Source organism: Protobothrops mucrosquamatus, unplaced genomic scaffold, assembly GCF_001527695.2.
Source record: "Protobothrops mucrosquamatus isolate PMUCROS unplaced genomic scaffold, P.Mucros_1.0 scaffold640, whole genome shotgun sequence".
Lineage (NCBI taxonomy): Eukaryota > Metazoa > Chordata > Lepidosauria > Squamata > Viperidae > Protobothrops > Protobothrops mucrosquamatus.
In genome coordinates this window covers 482,327-503,165 of record NW_015386932.1, presented here as the reverse complement: position 1 = coordinate 503,165, position 20,839 = coordinate 482,327, and the positions used below count along the sequence as shown (strand labels likewise).

General features: G+C 47.9%; 1 protein-coding gene across 1 annotated transcript in view; it reads right to left on the bottom strand.

Annotated features, from left to right (window-relative positions):
• The window catches only part of MYO15A (myosin XVA), a 49,773-nt gene that overhangs the window by 753 nt on the left and 28,181 nt on the right, over positions 1–20,839 (bottom strand). Inside the window, 32 exon segments of the mRNA XM_029284477.1 lie at positions 313–453; positions 1,087–1,220; positions 1,892–2,046; positions 2,281–2,405; positions 2,765–2,925; positions 3,505–3,601; positions 4,154–4,231; positions 4,516–4,610; positions 6,275–6,405; positions 6,945–7,027; positions 7,488–7,561; positions 8,286–8,358; positions 8,482–8,544; positions 8,956–9,102; positions 9,539–9,744; positions 10,191–10,265; positions 11,760–11,871; positions 12,068–12,209; positions 12,358–12,476; positions 12,787–12,902; positions 13,625–13,700; positions 14,002–14,061; positions 14,485–14,606; positions 14,869–14,980; positions 15,260–15,368; positions 15,625–15,763; positions 16,545–16,626; positions 18,030–18,146; positions 18,414–18,480; positions 19,451–19,639; positions 19,874–19,946; positions 20,416–20,594. Of these exon segments, the coding sequence (XP_029140310.1) occupies positions 313–453; positions 1,087–1,220; positions 1,892–2,046; positions 2,281–2,405; positions 2,765–2,925; positions 3,505–3,601; positions 4,154–4,231; positions 4,516–4,610; positions 6,275–6,405; positions 6,945–7,027; positions 7,488–7,561; positions 8,286–8,358; positions 8,482–8,544; positions 8,956–9,102; positions 9,539–9,744; positions 10,191–10,265; positions 11,760–11,871; positions 12,068–12,209; positions 12,358–12,476; positions 12,787–12,902; positions 13,625–13,700; positions 14,002–14,061; positions 14,485–14,606; positions 14,869–14,980; positions 15,260–15,368; positions 15,625–15,763; positions 16,545–16,626; positions 18,030–18,146; positions 18,414–18,480; positions 19,451–19,639; positions 19,874–19,946; positions 20,416–20,594 (3,652 nt within the window).

Sequence of the window (20,839 nt, the reverse complement as noted above, 5' to 3'; positions counted from 1 at the left end):
TTATTTAGTTATTTTACTTGTCGTCAGACTTTTTTGTTTTCTTTTGTGCTTGGCTTAAAACCTGACAACTGCTTTGTCTGAGAAAGAGCACCCAAAATTTTCACTACACATTTACGGGGCTGTGCACAAAAACCAGCTTAAGTCTTAAGAAAACCTCTCTAGTTTCCTCAACAATTTCCCTGAGAAGCAATTCTTTAACTTTTTTTTTTTAATTTGAATGACAGCCTCAAATCCATAAACCACCTCCTTGACCAAGTCCTGCAGTGGAGAAATTGCGGGCCTGTTCTGGGACCTGCGTTTCCTCTGCTATACCTGTTTCAGCTGCAGCTGTGTGATCCTGTGAGACATCAAGTCTCCCAGCATAATCTCCACGTAGGGGTAGCTGGATCCGGCCGAAGGTCTCTGGGTGCGAGTAGAGTGGATCTCCTTCAGAGAGAATGTCACGATGGGTTCCTAGAACAGCAGAGGAGAAAACTTTTAGAAGAAGAGCGAGTAAGCTAAACCACAAGGTCATTTCTGTCTCCCCAGACCCTCCCTGACCCCCGTGGCTAAGAACCAGAGAAGTCCAGGCCCCGAGCTGGTGTTTGACCCCACACATCCTGGATGCAGCCAATTGACATTCATGTCCATCTCATTCAGGTCTTGCATGAAGTCAAGAACATTCCTGCAGAGGGTCTAACACAAAACAGCTCTTTGGAATCTCCAAATTCCTTCTACCCGGTTGATCCTGGAGGACTCCTCCTCTCTCTATTCTTTCTTCCTTTTTAGTACATGCACCGTGTGAATGTGACTGGGCGTGTGTGCTTGTCTACTTGCACATTCTAATGTAGTAATGGTCAATTTTGTTCCTGGCTTGTTTCAATGGGAGCTTTGTTCTGATGCTGCAGAAGAGATCCCGTATATTTTGCAGTGAAGAATCCATCATTTTTATTATCCTGTGGGATCATCTGTTGGCAAATCACTTGCAGGGTTTCCCCCAGGAGTGGCATGAAATCCAAGCTTCCTTTCCTTAGCAGAAAGCAAGCAAGCGATCTGAGCAGAAGAAATCCTCTTGAGAGGTCAAAGGAACAAACACGCAACACCCACGTGAGTTTCCTTGTGGAGAAAATTCAGCCCATTCTGATTCACAGCCAGGATACAGGGCGAAATGATGGTGTTGCTGCTGCAACTCTGGATGTAGAAGAACGAGGACCCAAACATGGGGAAGGCGCTCAGGAGCCCTGCAATGGATGGAGGCCAGCCATCAGTTCAAAGAAGGGGACCTGAAACAGGAGGTCACACAGCTCCTTGTACATGAAGAACAAGAACAGGACCCCAGAAGAAGGTGGTTGTGGAGAGCTCTTCCCTGCAAGCCTGGGGAATTCACAACTCAGTGATGTGAGGGTTACTCATTTAGAAGAAATTAAAACTGCTAGATGATTGCATCTCTTAAATCAGGAATGTCCAATCTTGGCCACTCGAAGACTTGTGGACTTGATGGCTGGGAGTTGAAATCCACAAGACTTCAAGTGGCCAAGGTTGGTTATCCCTGCCTTAAATCATGAATAAGACGTCAAGAATTTCTTCGTGAGTGAACGTCACACTCATGTTTTTGATGTTCCTCGCAGAAGATAATTATGTCTTCCATAAGTCGCCTCCTGGAAGCCTCTGGTCACTGCTTTCCAAAACAATCACAAGAGTTGAGCGGGGGTTCTTTCTCACCTGACCCTCATCCAACCCTACTTGTGTGTTTATTATGCAACTGCCAGAGGATCCACTCTTGAAACAAGAAATACGGGCTGAGTTACACAGCAGGCATTTCTTTCGGCCAACCGGCATCTTTGCAGCTTAATCCCAGGAGCTTGGCTGCTCTGACCTCCCTCCCTGGTCCTTTGGATGGAAAAGGCCTTACCTAAGAATTGGGCCCGAGCCTGGTGGGCGCTCAAGGCCTGTGCTTGGTGCATGAAGGGGGCCACCATGTCCAGCCACGCCTGAGCCTTCTGCAGATGGTAGAGCTGGGGTGGGATGTAATCCTGAATTTCCCTTCTTGGAGGAGAAGCAGAAGGACTAGGTGAGAAGTCACAGACAGCTGAGGAAACGGGCATGAGGACCTAAAGGGAAGTTCTCCACCAAGGCTCCTCTTCCAAGCCAAGGAGATAGAGGGCTACAGCCTCACACCCAGAAAGTGGTGACCATCCCACCCGGCCTCTGCCCGCTCAGCCTTGACTCCCAGGAGTCAGCCTCCCTCTTGCCTACGGCATTAGCCTTGTCCAAACACCACCATATTCCAAAGGCACCTACAAAATTGCCAGGCCCTTCACCCAGAGCTGCAAAGCAGCCAGTTTGGAGATTTGCTGGAACTGTTGATCACTCGGTTTTGCAGAAGACAAGATGTTGAAGAGACCTTTCAGATAGTCAGGTAGCACCTGTGTGAGAGAGAGAGACACCAGTGACGTCCTAACTGCCAGGAAGCAGCTCCAACTCAATCTGAGACTCTCCCGGTGAGTTCCGTGGGGGTGACAAAAGGTGAAGCTTGACCCACTTGGAAATGAGGCTGTGTTCTGCAGTGCAAGCTGCTCAATGTCTTTTAAAGTCTTTTGATGCCCTTTGGCTTTGCATTATTGTATTGTATTAGTAGGATGTTTTGGTATTTTACTGCATTTCAACGTGGGTAGTATAGTTTAACTAATGAAACCAGGTTAAGTTAAGAAAGGGTGCTCGGATCTTCCCCAAACAGAGCCAAATCTTGCATTTTTCCTCTCAACATTTCCTTAAAGGATTTCACCTGGTTGTAATGCATGGTGACGTAGAGTTCATTGTCGAATTTCAGAGGCTGGGCCCAAATCACACGCCGGTACCAGAACATGTAGCTGCTGTCCACGTTCTCCATTTCCATGGTGACATCAAGGATGTACTCCCGCCGGTCCAAAGGTCGGACATTCTGATCTGGGATGTGGAAGTGGAGAGAGTCAGTCAGTCAGTACACAAGTGGGTGGCCCAAAATAAGAAGCTCCCCTTTGCCGATGGATGGGCCAGCTGGTCCTCTGCAACTCCACACACAAGACCAAGAGAAAGGGAGCTGCATCCCTTGGCTTTAAATCATTGGGGTCCCCAGGTATGGATGATAAGGTGGATTACACAAATGGGCAAAAATTCATCAATAATGCCAAGGAATGGACTCTGTGGCACCCAACCAAGAATGAGAATCTGGGCTCATCACCTGTTGGTTTTACACTGGTTTAACCATCACATTAACCATTTTTATCGATTTTCCTGGGAAATATACATAGATACAGGTGGAGCATCTTTTGGGATGGAGAAGCATGCAACCCCCCCTTCCTCCACCCACCCCACCCCCAGTATTAGGGGAGTAAAAAAAACTTGCAAGTAATTATGAGATGCTGGATGGCTTTGTAGCCTGGATGCAGCTGGACATCTGAACAATGCAGCCCACAGAAAGGAAGGTGATTATTTTTGAATGCCTGGATAAGGGAAATTATCTCCCTCCCAGCCTCATCAGCTCACTTTTATTAGAGACAGCAAAAATGATGTATTCTCTGAAGGCTTCAGGCTGGTGCAGACCCATTTCGAAGCATATCTCTTCTATGACATCCTGGGCCACCTAAAAAAAGGAATGGAGAAGAACTGGCACCAAGGAGAACTGCAAAGGCCTAGCAACAGGTCAAGCTGTGGAAGGTGCAAATTTCGGAACTACGCCCAGCTTTTCTGCCAGACGAATGAAGGTTCAGTCTATGTATTGGGAGAGGAGGCTGTAAGAAGAAATGTCGAAAAAAGAGAGGGAACAAATGTTGTGAAACTGACTTTGTGGGAAAAGGTGGCGTAGGATCTGCCTTTCGGAAGAGTAACAGAGTGGACTCAGCCCATTTTGGTACTGAAAGCGCATTTTGAGCATAACAAGTTTTGAGTGGAACAGAGTTTACTTCCTGAAAAGATACGTATGATTTCCTGGAGTAAGCTCTGGAAACAAACTCATACAGACCAAGGGAAAAGATAGATGTTCTGCAAGATTTCACAGAATGAGAACGTTGGGCTGACCAGTGCGTTTTTGGCACCTGAGACCTTTGGAGTTTAGTTTAGGAACATTCCCCCTTTATTTGCTGGTTCCATTAGATCAGCCGGGATCAGGGAAGGGAGGCTGTTCCTTGGCACTCACCGAGCAAGTCTTGATTTTGAGGTGCCTTTCGATCCCTCCTGGAAGGAGAAATAGCTGACGCTTTGAACTTCTTCCAGCCTTTGGAAGAGGAGGAGAAGGAACAGCATGGTGGAAAGCAAAATTATTAGGGACATAAACAGGGGAAGTGGGTGCTGTGGAGGCACCTTACTTGCCCATCTCTTTCAGCCTGCAGCAAAGCCATCATTCCTCTCTAGGTGACCCCTTCCCAGTTGATGAGATTCCTTCCTTCCTTCCTTCCTTCCTTCCTTCCTTCCTTCCTTCCTTCCTTCCTTCCTTCCTTCCTTCCTTCCTTCCTTCCTTCCTTCCTTCCTTCCTTCCTTCCTCTCTGATCAAAGACTCACCACCAAGGCTTGGAGCTCCACAGCACTAGGAAACTCACAGCGGCCCCCAAACTTGAAAGTCTTCTGCAAATTCTGCTCGCAGGCCTTGGCGATGCCTGTTGGAGGGTGAGGAAGAGAAGCAGAGAGGTAAACACCCCGAAGAAGAGGTGGAACGTTCTCAATTGCCCATGGAGGAATCCCACTCTCGGGATTAAGTCTTCTCACTCCAAGTTGGGTGGACCTGTCTGCCCACGTTTGCTATCCTCTGCTGAACTTAGACGGGGGCAGGCTACTGAGCCCTGAAAAGCAGGACCGGGTGGGTGGCAATCTTCCTGCTGAATTCATCTGCTAACCTTCCTGGTTGAGACCTCCCCAGTTCCAGATTTTCTCCTATAGCAGCAACATTGCTCTCCAACCGAGAAGAGGTGCTGATGAGCCGAAATCATCGCCCAGCTGGAAGTCAGGCTAGGGATGATCCATCTTTGCCAATCACCTCTATCCCACTGGAGAGAGTTTAATGAGAAAATAACCCTGGGCGGCAATGTGACCCAACAGGCTTTCTTCCAGCAGTAGGCAGAGCAGATGGATTCATTTCCACGTTTTAGCGATTGGAGAGCAAGAGTATTTGATTGATGAATTTTGGCTTAAGCCCTGTCAGTTTTCTTCTTCTAACAGCTAGATTTTTACACCTGCTTTGTCCTAGGAATTGAAGCATTTAATTCACTTTACATCCCCCAGGAGGGCAATGTTTTATGTGGACGAAAGGAGAGACTTCCAATATTGTTAATGCAAATATGTTTCGGTTTTTTTTTTTTTAATAACCCCAGGGAGGAATCATTACAAATGACAAAACCCAACCCTACAAGACTCCTGTTTGATCCTTTGAAACTGGACATTGGAGAATTGGCTGTACAGAGGGCCAGGGGACAACACCGCCCCCCCCCCCCGATCTCCTCAATACATTCCCTATTATCATTTGCAGCTGTTTTTCACATTTTTAAAAAGTTAAAAGGTGAAGATATGCGTAAATCAGTGGATATGGGTCTCAAGGTACAAATGTGAAGCTACACTGAAACCCCTAGCTTGCTGATCTGCCATCCCGATAGGGTCATCTACTTGCACCATACCCAAAATGGATTAATAAAATAACAGAGTTGGATGGGACCTTGGAGGTCTTCTAGTCCAACCCCCTGCTCAAGCAGGAAACCCTGTATCAAATGGTTGTCCAGTCTCTTCTCGAAAGCTTCCAGTGTTGAAGCACCTACAACTTCTGGACGCAGGTTGTTCCACTGGTTAATTATTCTAACAGTCAGGAAATTTCTCCTTAGTTCCAGCCTGCTTCTTTCCTTGATGAGTTTCCATCCGTTGCTTCTTGTCCTCCCTTCAGGTGCTTTGGAGAAGAGGCTGGCCTCCCTTCTTCTTGGTGGCAGCCCCTCAAATACTGGAAGACTGCTATCATGCCACCCCTCGTCCTTCTTTTCATTAAACTAGACATACCCAATTCCAGCAACTGTTCTTCATATGTTTTAGCCTCCAGTCCCTCTAATCACCATGCTCTTCTCTGCATGCCTTCTAAAGTCTCAACATCTTTTTTATATTGTGGTGACCAAAATTGGATGCCGTATTCCAAATATGGTCCTACCAAGACCTTATAAAGTGGTATTAACACTGCACGTGATCTGGATTCTATCCCTCCATTAATGCAGGCTAGGGCAGGTCCGAGTTGAAATAAGGTTGGGCCACCTCGTGTGTCTTTTTGTGGAAAGTTCCAGCAGCTCACCTTGGAAACGCAAACCAGGGCAGGCAGAGACCTCCTGGAGGAACTGGAGAAGATAGGGCTTGAAGACCTCGGAGCATCTATAGTAGGCACTCAGGATGTACAGAAGCCGCCATCCTTTGGGGCAGCTGTCCCTAGGTCAAAGGCGCCAATGTGAAAGTTCAGCTGGGTCTTGGGGAGGATCTACTCAGAGCTGGAGGTAGGAGCAGGACTGACTCAGGCAGCGGTTCTCCTGGTCTCTCTTGGGACCGCAGAGTTAACACAAGGGCTCCCTGGCACCAGCACTGGCTTGGAACATTAGGAGGCTGCATTTCTGCCTTCCATCAGAGCGAAGAAGGGGTCTCCTTCCTCCCCCTGAGAAACCCCAACTGGGGAAGCTTTCCCCGAAACAGCTCTATCTCCTAACTCCTTTGGGCTGAGAAGTATTCTTCTCTGTCCCTTGACCGTCCAAGGACTAAAGGTGAGTTATATGAAGAAGGTACATCCACACTTTACTATTATCTACCGCAGCTTGCTCCAACATGGGATAAGTGCTACTCCAACTCCCATATTCCTGAGCCACCAGGCCTGGCAGCTAGGAGAGTTGAAATACAACTCACCTGGAGAACTCTAGGGAGGGGAACACTGGAGTACTGAAAGCTGAAAGTCATGAAAGATTAAAGGATTGTCTTACGTCTTGCTGCTGATGTTGTCTGTGATCTGTTTGAGGATCTGGCAAAAAACTTCATCCCGGATGACCTCGTGGTCACCACAGAGCTGGAGAAGAAGCAGGAAGAGAGCATGGGAGGAAGGAATCTATTTTCTCTCTCTCTCTCTCTCTCTCTCTCTCTCTCTCTCTCTCTCTCTCTCTCTCTCTCTCTCTCTCTCTCTCTCCCTCTCTCTCCATAATTGATCATCCACTGATTTCCCCAAAGACCTTCTCACCTGGAAAGGCTTGGCCAGCGAGGGCCCCCTCGCCTCCCTCCTCTACAGAAGGGATGGACTATCCTTGGTTGACACTGAGCTCCCTGACTCCCATTTTTGCAGGATCCCAAACCCCCCAAAACAGAAAACTACAAAAATTTGGCAGCAAAATATCAGGATTCAGAAAACTCTGAAGATTTACAGCTAGACTTCACCTTTCAACGGCACCCCCTCAACTGAAAAAAGCACACCTGGAGCATCCATCACCTGCTCCACAAGGTTTGATACAAGCCAACGCTGGAAAGCAGATTACCTTCAACAAGGCATAGACCACATCCAGCTCAGACTGTCCTTTGAGTGGAAGGTCACCCATGAACTTCATCACAGCTGGGGGGGACACAAAAGAAACACACCCACACCCGTCAATTGGGGATTGTCTCTTCAACCACCCATGCCTTGGTTGGGTTCATATATCATCATAATCCAGCTTATTGTTTTGACTTGGCGTGAGTGAACCAGCCCATTGTTGTCTGCCCATCCTGCTGCGTGACTGGCATTATGGAGGAACATTAATGGAGATTGTGCAGCTTTACAATAGTTGCAGAATGAGCTCATTTTCCTAATTTACACCAGAAATCCACTCAGCAGGAAAGCAGTCGCGGAGCGTTGGCTGACTTCTCCAAGCCTGGATGTACTGGAGAAGAGATGGGAGATTTTTCCAAGACTGCTGATCTCTGGAACAGTGCTGGAACCAGGTTTTTTTTTTCCTCCAAAGCTTTGCAGATGAAAACAATAACCACAACCAAATAGAGCTTGAATCACTCATTACTGTTTCGACGTGCAAGGCATTTGGACGAAAGCAACCGGTTCCAGGACTTGGATAGCTCATGCTGCTATCATAAGCCAATCAGTCTCGGCTGCCAAGCTTGTAGAACTGACTTTGGGCAGCTGACAAGAGAAAAAGAAACGGTACACTTTTACTGAAACCCAACGGCCACAAAACTCTGGCCTCAAAGCTCTTCCCCTATCTTTCGTCAGTCTGAATTCATGGTGCAGGGTGCCGATGTTGTCCTAGGAGGGGCAGGCACCTGGTTACGAGAGAGGGACTCACCCTGGAAGGATTCTGCTGCTATTTTGTTCAGGCTGCTGTTGGTGAATCCAATGAGTGACTCCTGGATGGGACACTGGAAAGCCAGGTAGGAAAAAAAAAAAGTGAGATGATCAGCTGAGTATGGGAATCACACTCGTTGGAGGAAGCCACACGTGCAAATAAGTGAAGTTTCCCTGAAGGAAACCATCATGGTTACCTTGGTGTATTTCAGAATATCCACCACAGTCGTAGATTCGACACCCTTCTTCGGTTTCTGCTTCTCCCTGAAATCATAAAGTCAATAAAAAAAATAAAATAGGAATGCTGTGTGTGTTGGGAGTCAGAGAGGATTCCAACTGTAGGATGCCCATCATCAAAGCTTTGACCCGACATAAATAAAAATCCCTTTTCTTGTGCCCTGGTGAAAAACTTCAGATATCTGTTATATCAGTACGCTCCTGGGATCAAAACTGATTTCTGGTCCTCTCTATCTCTCACCTTGCCCGCTTCTTCTATTGACTTTCATCTGGGACCTTCCTGGGCCCCCCAAACAGTATCAGGGGTTTCATAAATATGGGGTATTCCAAGATATAACGTGGGAGATGGTGGCCTCCTGGAATTGCTTCGTTCTCTCCCCTTCAGCTGCTTCTTTCATTCAGTTGCTATTTCTGCAACACATTTCCCTCTCTGCCATCACTCACGGCTTTGTCTTCTGCCCGTCTCGGAAATACTTCTTGGCAAATTCCAGCATGGTGAAGGGGCCTCCTTGGGGTCTGGTCCCTGGAGGGCTCTTAAATTCTTCCCAGCTCTCCAAGTGTTCCTCGGCCACTGGGGAAACCTGTCGGGGAGGAGAGAGCGAAAGTGACCCTTAACGGTTTCCAGTGGAGCATCTCTGCCAATCTTCAAAGATGCAACTAATACATTGGCAGGGCACTATTGTGGAAATGGGTTCTCTGGGCATGTTGGGTGAAATCCCCCACACTTATAAGGGCTGCAGAGATGAGACCACTAGTCAAGTATGGATCCCCCTTTGACTCAATGAAAGAAATCCGTATTTTTTATCCCCAGCCATGAGTTCCCCATTTTTTTTCTCCAAAGCTTTGCAGATGAAAACAGTAAAAACCAAATCAATCAGAGAGCTTGAATCATTCATTACTGTTTTGATGTGCCAGGCATTTGGATGAAAGCAACCGGCTCCAGGACTTGGATAGTCCTGTTCCAGGACATAAACCAACCACGTTCAACCAAGGAACAACAGGACACAATTGACTTGCCTCAACCTTCCTGTCCAGCTCCTGAGCCACAGCTGCTGATGCCACAGCCACGGCCACCGAGGCTGGACCAGCCACCTTGGCCTGCTTGTTGTGGGGGTCCTCCTTCTTCTCCGTGGGCAGCTGCATGAAATCTGGGGCTGCCACTGGTTGGACGCAGCTGGAGGGGAAGAGTCCCGACTTCCCAAAGATGGCACCAAACTTCCAACCTATCCCGGGAATAAGAGATCCTCAGGACAGTCAATAGCTCCTCCCTCTTGATGGTCTTCCAACCACTTTCCCCCAAGGGAGACGTTTCAGAGAGGTCTGTCCAATCGGTTCTGCCCCCCTTTCCTCAGTCTAGGACAGGGCTGTCCAACCTTGGCAACGTTAAGACCTGTGGACTTCAACTCCTGAATTCCTGGTTCAGGAATTCTGGGAGTTGAAGTCCACAGGTCATAAAAAGAGCCATAGTTGCCATTCCTGCTCCAGGACATTGTTGATTAGGTCTACTTGGAACCTAGGAAGTTCTAAATATTTCCGACCAAGGACTGAGTTTGCTCAAGAGGAAAAAAAACACCCAAAACCAGCATGCAACTGAAAGGTGGAAGATGTTTGAAGAAGAATCTGGAAGAGAGCAGAGCAGAGTGTTGCACACCACACCAAAGGCACTCACCAAAATCCAGGGTGCCTTTTTTGACCTCTTCCAGGAGGATCACTTTCTTCCTCACCACGCAGCCATAATAGTGGTCTGTAGGTTGGAGAAGCATAGGGGCATCAGAAGGACCCCAAGAACGCTTCCATGCAGAGTGGCCAACTCAGGCCCATCATAATCCAGTTTCAATTTCAATCCCACCCGTTTTGCATTCATGGTGATGATGCTCAACTTTGCATTCCTTCTTTTTGCAAAAGTCATTTTTATTTCCATTTTCTCTTATCATGAACGCAGACAGACAGTGTTATAAAAGTTTAATCTGCTGTAAACCATGTTTCCCTTCCTGGAGATCTCATTAATTCTCCCTCTTTCATCTCTATTTCCATTAAAATCTTTTGTATCTTCTCTTCTCTCCTGTCTTTCCAATTTACTATTTTGCTGCATAAATGCTCCTTTACTAATGGCTTCCCATGGCATCTGTATGTATGGGCTGTTATTAAAATTATTCCCCTCCCAAAATGTTTTTCAATTTCTTTTTAAAGTCTTCTCTGATTGATTCCTTTTGCAGCAAAGTTTCATTTCCCCTCCATCTCCAGGGTCTCCTTTTATGCATTAGAGGAGAATTGCATTAATTCTTTATGCTCTGCCTTCACGGGCTCTCTTGAATTCATTTATTTAGCATCCCTTCCAAGCTGGAGGGTGTTCGGGTCAATAGCATATTGGAAAATCTGGAATGTCCTTTCATGGTCTGTTAGCTGACAAGATGGCTCGGCATGCCAACTCCTTTTTCACCCTGATGGTTCTGGGAAAGCATCACATTTGCAAATGGCAAGGCCAGGATGACGGCCAAATGTGAAGTTAAAAGGAGCAAAGAATGCTTGTCTGCTACTTGGGGAGCTCTGGTTGTTACCCCAGGTTCAGTTCAAGACTGTTTGACATTCAGAGACGGGCTAACTGTCCTTCAGAACCCCCTCCGGTATTCGTGCATTAGACACGAGCTTTGTTCATCAGGAGGCCCACATTTATAAACGATGTTCAAGAACGTCAGAAGAATTGGAACATCTGGGCCGTGAATATCGCTGCAAGGACAGGGTGGCATCTGAGGACACATGCCTCAACGTCTTGAATGGTGATTAATTCAACAAGCGCTCGCCTGCATCTGTTGGACACCTGTGCCTCTTTTGAGGAAAAAAAGGGGGGTGGGCGGGCTCAACCCTGAGTGGTGGGGGTGGATTTTTCCAGCACTCAGCAAAGGGAAATATTTGAGACGTGAATGAAACTGATCATCTCGGGAAACTGGCTAATCCTTGTGTCTGCAAAGATTAAACCAAAGCAATGCGTTCTCCACCCCGCACATCCGCATGCAACGTGATCGCACAGCCAGCCAGATGTTTAGACTGGATTTGGCATTTTGGTCCACCTACTGAGTCCTTCTCAAGAACCTGGGATAGACCAAAAAATGCTAACTCTGGTGTAAATATTATTATTGTTGTTGTTGTTGTTGTAGTTATTGTTATTGTTCTGTTGCTGCTGCTGCTGCTGCTGCATTACAATTCCTTTTATTTATTTTTCTCCTGTTATGTTTCTCACCTGGTTCCAGACCCTCCATCGGTCGCAGGCAAATGATGTCTCCCTTGTGAAAACTCAGAAGGCTTTCAGCATTAGTGATGTGGTTCTTAATGGCAACCATATATTGTGAGTCCTAAATCAGAGAAAAAAGACCCACAAGTGTCCGGTTCAAAACGCCGGACCAAGCAAAGCTGTCCAGCTGGCCATTCCTCCCTGCAAAGAAGGAAGGCCTCTGAATGCATTTGGGGCTGTGAGATATTGGCCTCCCCCTGTCCTTCCTTGCAGCTCCCTTCCCCAACCAAATTCCTCCCCCCCCTCCAAGGTCTTACCTTCTTGAGCTCCATGATGAAATGGTCGATCAAGGCCTTTACCTGGACAGCTTTGGGGGAGAAGAGGATGAGCTTCTCATGGACCAGGTTGAATTCCAGCATGTTCTTTGAGGGCATGGTGACAAACAGGAGCTCACTGTAGCTGAGAGTGGGCGGGATGTGGAGAGGGCAAAGGGTTCTTTGGTTAGTTGCTCACTGTAAGGGGATGGTCTAGAAGACCTCCAAGGTCCCTTCCAACCATGTTATTATATTATTTCTCCTCTGGACAGGTGTGCCCTGGCCTTACTTACCTGTAGCCTCGCAACACCCGGACCTGCTCTCCAGGGAGGTTGGTCCCTTTGACCAGTCGCAGGAGTTTAATCCCCGAGTCAGACACGGCCAAGATTTGCACCCCAGTGCCAACGCTGCCCTGCAGGGGGTGAAGAGGGAAGTTGGCAAGGCTGGGCCCAGCGCCCAAGGAAAGGAAAGCTGCCGCTTTAAGCAAGCCAGAAGGAGAGCTTTCTGGAAGGAGTCTGGGTTCGCCCCACTGAAACGAGAGCTGGTTTTAAAATATAATAACAATGCGAGATTTCAATAAAGGTAACCCTTGAACTTAAGACCATTTGTTTAGTGACCATTCAAAATTACTGTGCTGAAAGAGGAGCCCTCTTGACTGGTTTGACCACAGACTGGTTTAAGTTCCTCTCAGGGTTGTGTGGACCGGGGGGAAACTCTCTTACCATAGCAGGAAAAAGGCGGGAGAAGTACACCTCCCAATTCTCTCGGGCCACACGTATAATTTCCTTCTTGACGCTTTCGTCAGCCACTGGACTGAAGGAGTCCAGCTTGTTTTCCGCTGCAGGGAGAAACCACACCAGTGTTCTCGGAAGGTTTCTGATTAGGGAAAAACTAGCACCCAACTCCTGTCTCATTCTGATTTCTTTTAAAAGTTTATGAGTTGAAAAGCTAAAATTTAAAGCTAAATGTTCAACCGGAAGGCACCATCAGTCTCCAAAAGGCCAAAAAAGACATGCAGAGTGACTTCTAAGGAGTTTCCTTTTTTTATGCCTCACCTAGAGACAGAATCTGGCCGAACGAAAGCAAAATAGTTGCATCATTAAAGATATACCCTGGGAACCATTGAGGAGGAGCTGTCTTTAAGCAAACCCTCTTTCTCTCACACAAACTCTCTAAACTTGGCTGTCTCTTGGTCCTCTGGAATGCTGTCCCTCCCTGCTGGGAATCCAGACTATATTCCACCACAACTATGCATCCGCTTTTTTGCAGAGAGAAGAATCCCCCCCCCCCACAATGGCCAGCCTAGTATTTTTGGAAATAAGAGCTCAGCGAGAAGGACAAGGAGAGCCACATTATTATTCTCTTTTGGGCACCGGTACCCAGAAGTAGACTGCTCTTGAGCACAATTCCTCCACCGTGGCTCTGTTCAATACTGCTGGCTGATAGAGACACTTAGAGACATCAGTAAGTGCAGCCACTAGTAGCTTTGGGATGCTTTTCTAACCCAACATGGTAACATCTGAAGATCTTCCACCCTCCCTTCCTCTCAAAGGTGTTTACCAAAAAGAGTTTTCATGTGTAGCTTCTCCTCTTCGGTGAGACGAATGCAGGCATCCGACAGAGTATCGTTGAAGATCTACAAAGTGACCCAGACAAGATGAGAAGAAGTCCTGGTTGACCCTCAGAAAGGCCTTCACAGCAAAGATTTGATTTCTAGTGTAGAGAATACGAGCAGCTCCAGGCTGAACTGTTTCTCTGTAAGTGTTCTCTGAGCTTGATGGTTTTCCGCAGTTTTTATTATCAGTGCACGGAGAAGTAAAAAACTGCTGTCAGTCTTTCTTGGACTGTGGTTAAACCACATTGCCCCATGCCTTGAGGAACTCCCTTAGACGGGTAACGAAACATTTGCGGGAGCATCAATAGCAGAGGTCACTTACCTGCCGAAAAAGGAGATCTAGCAGAAGAGGGCTGCTGATAGTCTCCTTTGGATAAAAAACCTGCAAGGAAAGAGGAAGATTTTGGGACATTGTGATTTGGGGGGGGGGGACACCCAAAGGCTCTATCCAGCCCAGCATCTTATTTACAATTTATACTAGCCAGGGCACATTCTCTAGAATATTTTTCTAAAATATTTGTCCGCCGCTCAAAGGTAAAATGCTACAGAATATGGAGGCTTGATCTAGCTATCGACGCCTGCTAGGCATTCGTAGACCTCTCTTCCTCTTCTCCTCTTCCTCTGCCATGATAAGTTCCAATGTTAGATGTATGTTGGGCACTTTCTTTGACTGCCCTGAATTCCAGTATGAGAAGCAACCAACAGACGTTTCTTCTGCCCTGTTTTATAAAGCTTGACCATGTTTCCCTTGTCCCCCAGCCTCAATCAGAAGAGGAAAACCGAGGGAGGGTCCCTAAAGACCTGCCTCTTTCCTCAGATAGATCTTCCAGGAGACGTTGTGGTACCCATAAAACTCCTCGCTGCCTCGACAGTGAAGTTTCGTCTGGACCGTCTCATCCTCCGACGTCAACTCTCGCGAGATGGGAGCTGGATGGAAGAAAATTCAACTGTTCTTTCTCATCTTCCTAAAGGGGAAAAGGACCCAGGGGCAGGAAGGCACAGCCTGCCATGGGAAAAGCAGTCGTAACCATCACAATAGCTGAAGTTCATGGCTTTAATCATCCTAGCTAGTGCGGGAGGGGAAACAAAACGGAGGCTGGTGTGGTAGATGGAGATACTTCACCAAGCAAAAAGTTGGTTCTTGCAGGCCAGGAATCCAGGTGGCAGAGAGAAGTGGATAACTGCTCACCTGAAGAGGCATCAGGCACAGACTGAGCCACGGGAACAGGCTCAGCTACCTTGGCACTAGCCACTGGTCTCACCATCGCGATGATCTCTCTGGGTGCTGGCTTTTGGGTAGCCTGCAACAAAGCCATTTCACACATTACCCAAAGAGGATCCAGCCTGGTCCTTTGCAGATGCTCAGCCTGGTTACCTGGTCCCATGTTTACCTTGCCTTCTTAGAGAACCACCTGGTATCAGGGCCAGCCCTAGGTTTCAGGGGTCTTTGGCCAAGATGCTTTTCGAGTGCCTCAATTTCCCCACCAGCAGAAGACCCATGGAGCAGTGCATAAGAAAGCCAATACTGCTGGGGGGGGGCTCCAGGAAGTGGGTCTGCTAGGCCAGCCATCTGGCCCTACCTGAAGGGGCTGCACAGGTGCCCTTGTGGGTGCCATCTGTCTCTTCAGGATCATCAAGGCTTCTTCGTGAGGATCCATTTTCTTCACAAAGGCCTTCCCCACTTCCTTTCTGAAAAGACAGGCAGGGCAAACGGAAGTTTTCAAATCCAATCAATCAATCAAAAACGGTTGTGTCCTTCCCCAACAAAGCTCCCTCAAAAGAACTGATGATCTGGAAGCATTCCCTAACCATTGATGTTTAGAGATACACTGCCTCTAAACATGGAAGCTTTGCTTTATTAGGATGGACCATAATCCCCTTTTTTTCCAGATAAAAGTTTTTGGGGAAAAAAGAGAGGAAAGGCCTCTGGAGGACCAGATCTGACCTGGTGGGCTCTGAAACTCGCAAAGGTTGCTGGTATTGCTTGATGATGTTGCGAATGTTCTGCGTGGGCTCAGGGTTGTGTTCCGAATTCAGCTTGGAGTGGCGGATAAGCCCACCAGCCTGAGACGTGGAGCAAGACTCTACGCAAGGAGGAGGGAGGGAAACCGGAGCAAATTGATCCTTGGAACAAACAAGGCTTTATCCTCAAACCCAGATTAACAAACCACAATGGCTAGATGCCATAAAAGAGCCATGCTGTTGCAGTGGTTAGAATGCAGTATTGCAGGCTGACTCTGCTCACTGCCAAGAGTTCGATCCTGACCGGCTCAAGGATGACTCAGCCTTCCATCCTTCCGAGGTGGGTAAAATGAGGACCCGGATTGTCAGGGGCAACAGGCTGACTCTGTAAACTGCCCAAAGAGGGCTGCAAAACACTATGGAGTGGAATTTAAATCTAAGTGGAGTGGAATATAAATCTAAGTGCGATTGCTATTGCTAAAATGCTGCAGCCGAACAGGTCGAATATTTGATGGCTGATCCACAAGGTCTTGTTCTTACATCTCACAAAAGTTGACCTACAACTTCTCAACCCCTTTGAGCCTGATGAGTCTGTACAACCTCTGGATGCAGGTGCAGTTAAGCAGGTTTCTGTGCCATGCGAATGGCACGTCTGCCACTGATGAGGGTCAATTTTCAAATTAAGCAGACAATGTTTATGTACCTATCAAATGTGTATAACCTCTCATCTCACCACAAAAACTTACTCCAGGCAGCGTACAACTATTAAATAAAACAGCAAGTATAAGAACTGCAAATATAAAAATATAAAAATCCACATAAATGTGATAAAACCCGAGGCAAAGGGAGGATAAGAATTTAAATAATTCTCTTCTTCTAAAACGTCCTCTCCGGCTTCCTTACCTGGATTCTGAAAGGTGGTTTTCCTCCACGCAGTGCCTGAAGGTGACGCAGATCTGTCTATCAGCCTTTTCCCAGCTTCCCCCTGTCAAAGGGAGGGGGAGGGTGGGATTCATTGGCAAACTGGGAATCCTGTCCCTCCTGGGCTTTGTGGTCCTGCTGCAGGGATCTTGGTCTGTCTTATCCAGCCCAGGACCCCTCCCCAAAACTCTGCTACCCCTCTGCCTACCATTACCCCCTTGCCTTGGGCTGGTCTGGGGGAGGCAAAGAGGACCCCTCTGCCGAGCTGTTTCCCCTTCTACCCACCCCCACCCCCCAGACCTGGGCCATCGCTCCAGGGCAGATCGCTGGAGTGTGAAAGCCTGTCCTTGCCCGGACAACACGCAGCAGGGAAAGATCCAGGGCTCTGGCAGTTGCCGAGGCCAGCCTGCAAGTGAAATGGATACAGATGCTGCTTGGGAGGGGAGTATCCAGTGTCGGCCAGCCTTGGGTCAGCTGAGGAGGGTATAAAGGCATCGGAAAGGGGAGGGGATCGGCAGATGCCCAAATGCCACTCTAAAGCAGCTCCTGGCTGCCTTGCCATTGGCCAAGTTGGCACAGGTTGTTTGGCGGTTGGCAAGTCTGTTGGGCTTCACTTCCTTCCCCCCCTCCCCTTGCACACCTGTGAAACTGGGCGTCTGACATGGAAAGCAGGCGAGAACAAAAGGATGCTGTAGGCTTCTTTTCAGAAGTCCCAAAGGTGCTTTCCCAAAAGGCAACTGGACCTTCTTGGGTTTTTCCCCTTGAAAACGTTTCGCTTCTCATTCAAGAAGCCATGAACTGAAGAAGCTTCTTGGATGAGAAGCGAAACGTCTTCAAGGAAAATAAAAACCCAAGAAAGTCCAGTGGCCTTTTGGCAAAGCAACTTTGGGACAGCCGTGAGCTGGGTGAGGGAGAATCTCCATGGACTTCTTTTCAGCGTGTCCCTCTTATCCAGCACTTCCGTAAAGTACCTTCCGTTCAACTGGACAGTTCCTGCCTTTACTAACCAGAACTGACTCTTGGTGCTTGTCGTAAGCCAGCTGTGTCAACACAGCCTTCTCCTCCTTTCCTGTGGAGAGGAAAGATGAAAACAGCCCGTTGAGCTAGCCAAAGAATGCTAGATGCTTGCAAAAACAGAGAACACCATCCTAGCATTCAGAAATTGGTGGATTTACTCCGAACGGCAGCACCACCGTCCATAAGATGCAGGCTGGGGCGGCCTCTGGGCTTTGAAATTTTCTTCATCATTGGCAGGCTTTGCACAAACCGTTTCTCTTCTAATGTCTTCTTAATTTGGACCAGCTGTGTCTTATTCCAGCACTGATGATGATAACCGTAGAGTTGGAGCATGGATATTATTGTTACGGTTCTGTTTCTGCACTTCTAAATGTTTGTAAAGTGCCCCGGAAAGACTAGCACATCCAAAAAGATTGCAGACAAAGCTTTTTTTCCCCAACAAATATGTACACTAAGGTAGCCCAGCTCGTACTGACCAAAGGTCTGAGGGACCACTGCACCATTGCCTTCTCCAACGTGGCCACCACCTTTCATCCTTCGTGAGATGGCGGCTGGCTTCTCTAGTTCCTTTGTGGGTAGAAATCAAAGCAGTTCTATAGACACATTTTCCCCTTCAGGACCCCCAAGTCCAGAACCCACAGGGGCTGAAAAAAATGCTTTGAGCTGAGCTCTTTCACACGTTCTTAACATATCTGATCACCCTTCAATATGTTAGCAATGCACATTTGGAATTTCTAGCTCTTGGAAAAACAAATTTCTGTGAAAAACACAAGATACTCTGGGGTGGCCTTTTTTGAATCTAGGGGGTGTGGGAGAGAGGGAGGCTAGTCTTACCCCTTTTCCATAGGACAGCACAGGATCAAAGAGGCTATCCAGATAGTGATCCAGTCCTTTTTGGCTCCTGGGTTCACTGCAGGTATCTGAATCTGTTTGCAGGTTTTTTTTAAAAAAAGAAATATAAATAAGATCAATTGCAAAGAGAAAATGACATTTTTGCCATTTTTATTGCTGGTAGAGAAACATTTTTCAAAAGACACATTTCCCATGTCAGCAGCCTAATGGGGGATACGTGGCACAAAACAGCCCTTAATTGTTTAGTGTGAATGCAGCCAACGGGCAGAGAGAAATGTGGGGTCCTTGGTGCTCTATGAGCTTCGTCTTTTTCTTGCAGACTTTTTTCTTTCAACCCTGAGCTCCAGTGAGAAAAAATGCATCTTCTAATCCAATGTTTTCCAACCTTACCTCTTTAAGATGGGTGGACTTCCAGAATTCTGGGAGTCAAAGTCCACCCATCTTAAAAGGCCAAGATCAAAAAACACTGCTCTAACACAGTCTTCACATTTGCATGGCCCCCGGCTGCAGGATTACCCCAGATCTTGCAAAGATGGATCCCATGCTCTGACACAAACCATAAGTCGCATCCCAGATTCTCACCATGGCTGCAATATCCCTCAGAGTCTGGCAGGGGGGCAGAGGCCACAGTGGGAGCCTTCATCAATGGCGGAGGAGGAACTCTCCCATCTGAATCCGAACCACGTTGGAAAACCCTACGAAGCAGAAGGAGGAGAGCAGCAGAAGGAAAGACCAAAGTCAAACTTGACCTAGGGATGGTCCGGAACTGGTCTAGATCCATGATATCTAAGCAGAACCTCTTTCACAGTCTAGGGAAGAATCATTCCGTCCCATCCAGGGTCAAGACCATAGAAGACAGAAGAGTCTACAACCACCTCAATTCCAAGACTTGGGTCTCCCATTGTTGGGGGTAACACCACCCCATGTTGGCTGTTCTCTTCTTCCTTGGTAAGCCCCCCGAACCAATGAAAGCTCTTAAACCCTAACCCCTTCCAAGGAAGAGCCATGATGCAACCTACAATTTGCCACCAGTGTATTTCTCTGGGTCTTCAGAGGCAAGGATGAAATAGGACTTCTGCTTGGGGAAACCTCGGATCAGCTCCAGATCAGAAATCAGATCCAAAACGTAGTCGTGGCCAGCCAGCTCGGCCCACTGGGCACCATCCTTCATGGTGACGGACCAGCCTCGCCATCCCTCTGGAAGACCCCTGTGAAGGAGCATTGGGGCTTAGCCACTGTGTGTTCTGCTGGGAGGAGAGGAGTCCAACATCGGGAAGCTGGGGCTCAAGGTGGATGAGACAAGATCTCTAAGGAGCTTCTCAAGAGCTCCTTGCCTCTGACTTCCAGTGCTTGGAGAGCTGGAGGAAAAGGCCATTGAAATGGAGCCCACCCCCTCTTCCTCCATCCCACTACACATATCCCCCACGTCCCGTTTCTTCTACCTGTATTTCAATACACTTTCAGCAAGGCCTTCCCCTGTGGCCCAGGAATGGACAGGGCAAGAATAACGGTCTCCTGTTGAAACAAAACTCAAGTCATTCACTCTGATAGATGCTCCTCCTGCTGCCTTATTTTGTCAGCCTTTCCACACAGAACAAACAGGAAACCCAGATGAGCTAATCCTTCTTTCTTGGAAGGCTACATTAACAGAATCTTGCAAGTCTGAAAGTACAAATCTCCCAGCGTCTCTCTTACAGCCTGAGAACTTTGGTTCAGTTCTGAGTCTTCTTCTCTACATGTGCAGCTGTGGTTTATGTCCTCTGTCATCTGATCATTCCCTAGGCAGCCTCTCTTTCCCCGTCTCCCAAGGTTTTCCCCACATGCCTACAATTAGGGATCTGAATTCAGTTTCCCAGCCATTCAGCTTTGGGCCTTTCCTCTTCCTGCGGTGGGTGTTTCTCTAGCAAACTCCCAGGTCCTAGAGAAGGAGACTTCTCACCTGCCTGTCGGTTCCCAACCCATTCTGCTGTCTTCCTTAACTCACCATTGAAACAGTACACATCAAGGGCCATGTTCACTCGGTCCCGGCTGGCTGTCCACTCCAGAAGGGTGGGTGGATAAGCTCGGGCGGCCTCCCCACCATCCTGGCCCCTTGCCATTGCTTGCATGAGCTTGTGTTGGCAGACAGGTTGATAGCTATCCGAGGCATAGTCCGAAACAAACCTGGGTGGATGGGGAGAAGTGCAGAGGGAGACAGTGAATAAAAGAAGATGCCAGCCATGCAGCACACCTGGCAGTCATGCTCAGAATAGATGGATGAGTGAGGGTCAACCGAGCTGTGTTCCTATCTCTCCTGGCCATGAACGTCAGGCCAGCTGGTGGAGCCTCCTTTTAAATTCCTCTTGTGGCCTTGGGAAGAAGATGAAGAGGAGGGCCACCCTCACCCAGTGCTACTGCCCTCTCCTATG